The sequence below is a fragment of the Heterocephalus glaber genome, unplaced genomic scaffold (genome assembly GCF_053883595.1).
Source record: "Heterocephalus glaber isolate CG9 unplaced genomic scaffold, H.glaber_assembly_v1.0 deba00001447, whole genome shotgun sequence".
Taxonomy (NCBI): domain Eukaryota; kingdom Metazoa; phylum Chordata; class Mammalia; order Rodentia; family Bathyergidae; genus Heterocephalus; species Heterocephalus glaber.
The window spans coordinates 8,353,638-8,357,832 of NW_028258299.1; the positions used below are offsets into that span (position 1 = coordinate 8,353,638).

The 4,195-nt window shown below is 48.1% G+C and overlaps 1 protein-coding gene across 1 annotated transcript; it reads left to right on the forward strand.

The window, feature by feature from the left end:
• The first annotated feature begins 383 nt into the window (after window positions 1-383).
• Window positions 384-3,753, forward strand: LOC101703213 (PRAME family member 12). Its single transcript, XM_004863919.3, has 3 exons — window positions 384-913; window positions 1,292-1,873; window positions 2,794-3,753. The coding sequence occupies exons 1-3, from the start codon at window positions 576-578 to the stop codon at window positions 3,347-3,349; spliced, it is 1,476 nt and encodes a 491-aa protein (XP_004863976.2). The 5' UTR covers window positions 384-575; the 3' UTR covers window positions 3,350-3,753.
• Window positions 3,754-4,195: the final 442 nt, after the last annotated feature.

Here is a 4,195-nt window from a genome sequence, read left to right on the forward strand (position 1 = left end):
ACAGAGAAAAGAAAGACTGGAAGGACCTATTCTTGCTCCTGCCCAGCTCTGGGCTAGGAGGATCAACCAGCATTCCAAACTTTTATGTGAAATAAAACCTATGAATTTTATTTTATAGTCTTCTTAATCTTTGCAAATCATATATATTGCTGGAAGTGAGAACTTTGAGAAGTTGGACCACATGACATTCCATATGCTTGGTTTTATGGTCTTGGAGTCAGGATCAGAATTTTCCCCTAAAACAGTGGGAAAGAACTTTCTAGCTCCTTGGTTCACACTTACCAGTGGGTCAAGAGTTCAGGGTGCGGTGGTGGGAAATGGATGTAATGGTGGTCTCTAGGCTCCCACTGGGCTATGAGGCATTCAGCCTGATATTAACAGAGACTGAGTGATGCTTCTGGGGCCATAGAGACTGAATAGAACTGGACTAAATTAATGACTCCTACATTTCCATAGCGGGGTTATCCACCAAAACATGGTCCTGAGATGACTGAGAAGTGGTTTCTCAGACTGGTGTGAAAGGGTAATTGTTCCTGGATGTTTCCCCAGAATCTTTTCTTTGCAGATTCGTGAAGATGAGCACCTGGTTTCCACCCACACTTTTGGACCTGGCAGTCCAGAGTCTGCTGAGGGACAAGAACTTGGTGATCCGGGCTCTGGAGGAACTTCCCAGGGAGCTCTTCCCACCGCTCTTCATGGAGGCTTTCACCAGGGGACACACTGAGGTCCTGAAGGCCTTGGTGCCAGCTTGGCCTTTCCCCTGCCTCCCTCTGGGGGCCCTGATGAAAATGAGAAACACAGAGATCGCCCAAACTCAGCTGAACATTTTCCGGCTGCCAGCATGGGACCTGCAGTCCTTTCAAGCTGTGCTGGATGGGCTTGATGTGCTGCTGGCTCAGAAGGTTCGCCCCAGGTGAGGGTGACCAGGTATCCTGGAGGGAGGGCCCTAGGCATCTGGGAAGGGGCAGCAAGGGTAATGGAGACTGGTGAGGCTGGAGGGTGGAGCAGAGGCTTCTGATGGTGACTGCCAGGAGGATCAGAGAGGTCTCAGTCACTGCTGAGCCTCCTGGGTATTTGCTGCTGGACGAGGAGGACTGCTAACAGAGGAGGCAGCAGTGAAAGAGCACTAAGAGTGGGGATGGGGGTGCAACCAAGAGGGAAAGGGTAAGAAGTAAAGCAGAGAGAGGAGTGGAGCAGAGAAGGAAGCTGCTATCGAGGATGAGCAGTAAATCACAGGAATAAAGCTGAGCCTGGGCCTGAATGCTAAGATGCCTTCTCCATTTGCCCACAGGAGGTGGAAACTGCAAGTGTTGGATATGCGGAACATGCACCTAAACTTCTGGAGGGTCTGGGCTGGAAACTTGGCTGATCCTGGTTTCCCAGAGGTCACAATGGGTAGGGAAATGAAGAAGGATGGGCCAAAGTTGGCAGAAAAGCAGCCCCTAAGGGTGCTCATAGACCTGAACCTCCATCTGGATTGTCTGGATTCACCTTTACATTTTCTTTTTAAGTGGGCCCAGGAGAGGAGGGGTTTGCTTCAAGTGGAGTGTAGAAAGCTGTGTATAGATGCAGTTTCTCCTGAAACAATTTTGAACATGCTGGAAATTGCTGACTTCGGATTCATGGAGGATGTGGAAGTCCATGGTTTCTGGGCTCTCTTTGTTCTGTGTAATTTTGACTCTTACCTGGGCCAGATGAAAAATCTTCAGAAGCTACTTCTCTCTCACATCCATGTGCCTGATTGCCTTCCTCCAGATGAGACGGAGAAGTTGGTGACCCAATTAACCTCTCATTTCCTAAACCAGCACCACCTACAGGAGCTTCATATGAACAATGTCTCCTTTTTGGAAGGCCACCTCACTGAGGTGCTCAGGTAGGATGAGTTGCTCTCTTTGCAGAGCACAGACCTTCTTTGTTCTATAAAGTTTAGTGAACATGGACTGTGTGCCACCCACTGGTGATGTAACTGACATCCAGACACTACAATGTCAACAACCCATTGTCGTGTTTGATAGTCCTAAAGCATGGCCTCATGTAAACACTAAACTGGAGTAACCAGTCTGAAAAAGGCACCATGCTGAGATGCCAGATGTGGCGAGATCAGATGCAGTTAGGGTAGTCTTGTGAATACTGTCAGAGGAAGCTCATCTAGGTTAAGGTGCTGAGAAATGGGGAAGAGACCAGCCATTGCAGGAGAGAAAGGCCTGATGCGTCACGTTCAATGTGTGAGGGACAGCTCATCAGATGTGTGTCAGGGAGAGAGCTTGTCTCTATGTCTGCCTCTCAGAAAGGCTACTGTGGGCTCCAGTCAGGGTAATTAGATCAGAAGGGCCACAATCTGCAGCTGAAGGCGAAGAGCAGGTCGGGGAACTGGGAACAGAGATGCAAGCTTCGCTTAGGACACAGGGGCATCCTCAGTCCAATTGGATACATTTTCCAAAATGTGCCTTTCCTCCCTGTCTCCCACTGGCATAATCTGGCTAGTGAGGAAAGAGGACTGTAGCACTTGGGCACTTAGCCAGCTATCCAAGTGATGGCTTCATATTAAGTTGGGGTGATTTGAATGGTCAGTACCTGAACACACAGACACCATCCTGGTCATGACATCATGAGATGATTAGCATGATATTGGGGCCAAGCAGTTTTTTTTTGGTACCGGGGATTGAACTCGGGTCCTTGCGCTTGCGCAGCAGGGAGCGAAACCACTGAGCTAAATCCCCAGCCCCAGCAGTTTTCTTCCACACTGTACTGCTCATCCCCAATTGCCAGACTAATTGCTCGTTCTTTCTGTAGGTGCCTGAAGATTCACTTGGAGACCCTCTCAATAACACATTTGCAGCTTTCACACATAGACTGGAACCATTTGTCCCAGTGCCCAAGCATCAGTCAGCTAAAACGCCTGTGTCTGAGTGGTGTCAGGTTGACTGAATTTAGACCTGAGCCCCTCCAAGTTCTTCTGGAGAAAGTTGCAGGTACCCTGACCACGCTGTACTTGGAATCCTGTGGGATCACTGACTTCCACCTCAGAGCCATCATTCCTGCCCTGAGCCTCTGCTCTCAGCTCAGCACCTTAAGCTGCATACAGAACTCCATCTCTGTGGCCACCTTGGAGAACCTGCTGTACCACACTGCCAGGATGAGAAATTTAAGACTGGAGCTGTACCCTATTCCTCGGGAGGTTCATAGTTCTAGACTGGGGCAGCTTAGGGATGCGATGAGGAGGATTGTAAAGCCGTTAAACTACCCCAGGACTGCCTGGCTCAGTATTAATGAGTATTATTGTCCCAGTGGTGTCTGGGAAACCTGTTACCTGGAGTTTAGTGAGTGCTCTAACAGTATCCCTATGTAGCTGGACACATATATTCTATGCTGTCTTTAGGCCACTGGGAACAAAGAGCCCATGTTTCTGTGTGATTGGTGAAAAAAGATGTTGGACAGCTGGAGGGCAGCCTTGGATGGAAAAATGTTGACCTGGAAGGTAGAAGTGATCTTTGGAGACATGAGTCCTAGACAGGGTCAGAAATAGGAACCCGGGTCTAGAAGTAAATTCGTGCATGGATGGATATAAAGAAGTGTTCAGAAATAAAGAGAACCACAATGTAAAGTATCTGGTTTCCTCCACCATCATTTAAAAATGTTTTCCACCTGTGACCCTATAAATCTGAAGTTACTGTTGGGAAAAGGACCTGAGTTGTCTTGTCAATGAGGTTTGACTTCCAGAACTCAGAGCATCAGAAAAGTTGACATATGGATCATTTCCTCCCATTTTCAGTTTTCTCAGGTACTCATTACCTCTTTGTTTCTTGATTTTTCTCCTCCTTCCTCATATTCCTGTGGTCCTCAGGCTCATCTCGGGGCCTTCACACTGAGCTAAAACCATGGCCCCTTTTTAGTTCAAGACAAAGGCACTCTGAATTGCCCTGATAGGATTTAAACTTGAGCTCCTCCTGCCTTAACCTTCCAGAGTGCTGCGATTCCAGGGATTCCCTTGCTTGCTTTTTTCTTTGGCTGATCTTTGGGTTAATTTCAGGTTGTTCACTAGAATGCCTAGCAGTGACCAACTCTATGAAGCACATTTGGGGGGGAAATTGCAGGAACTATGGTCAGAAATGTGCATGCTATGGTGGACCATTGGTGCCCCCACAAGGGAAGGGACAACGGGGAATGATTTAGAGGAAAAGAGACCATGTAACCT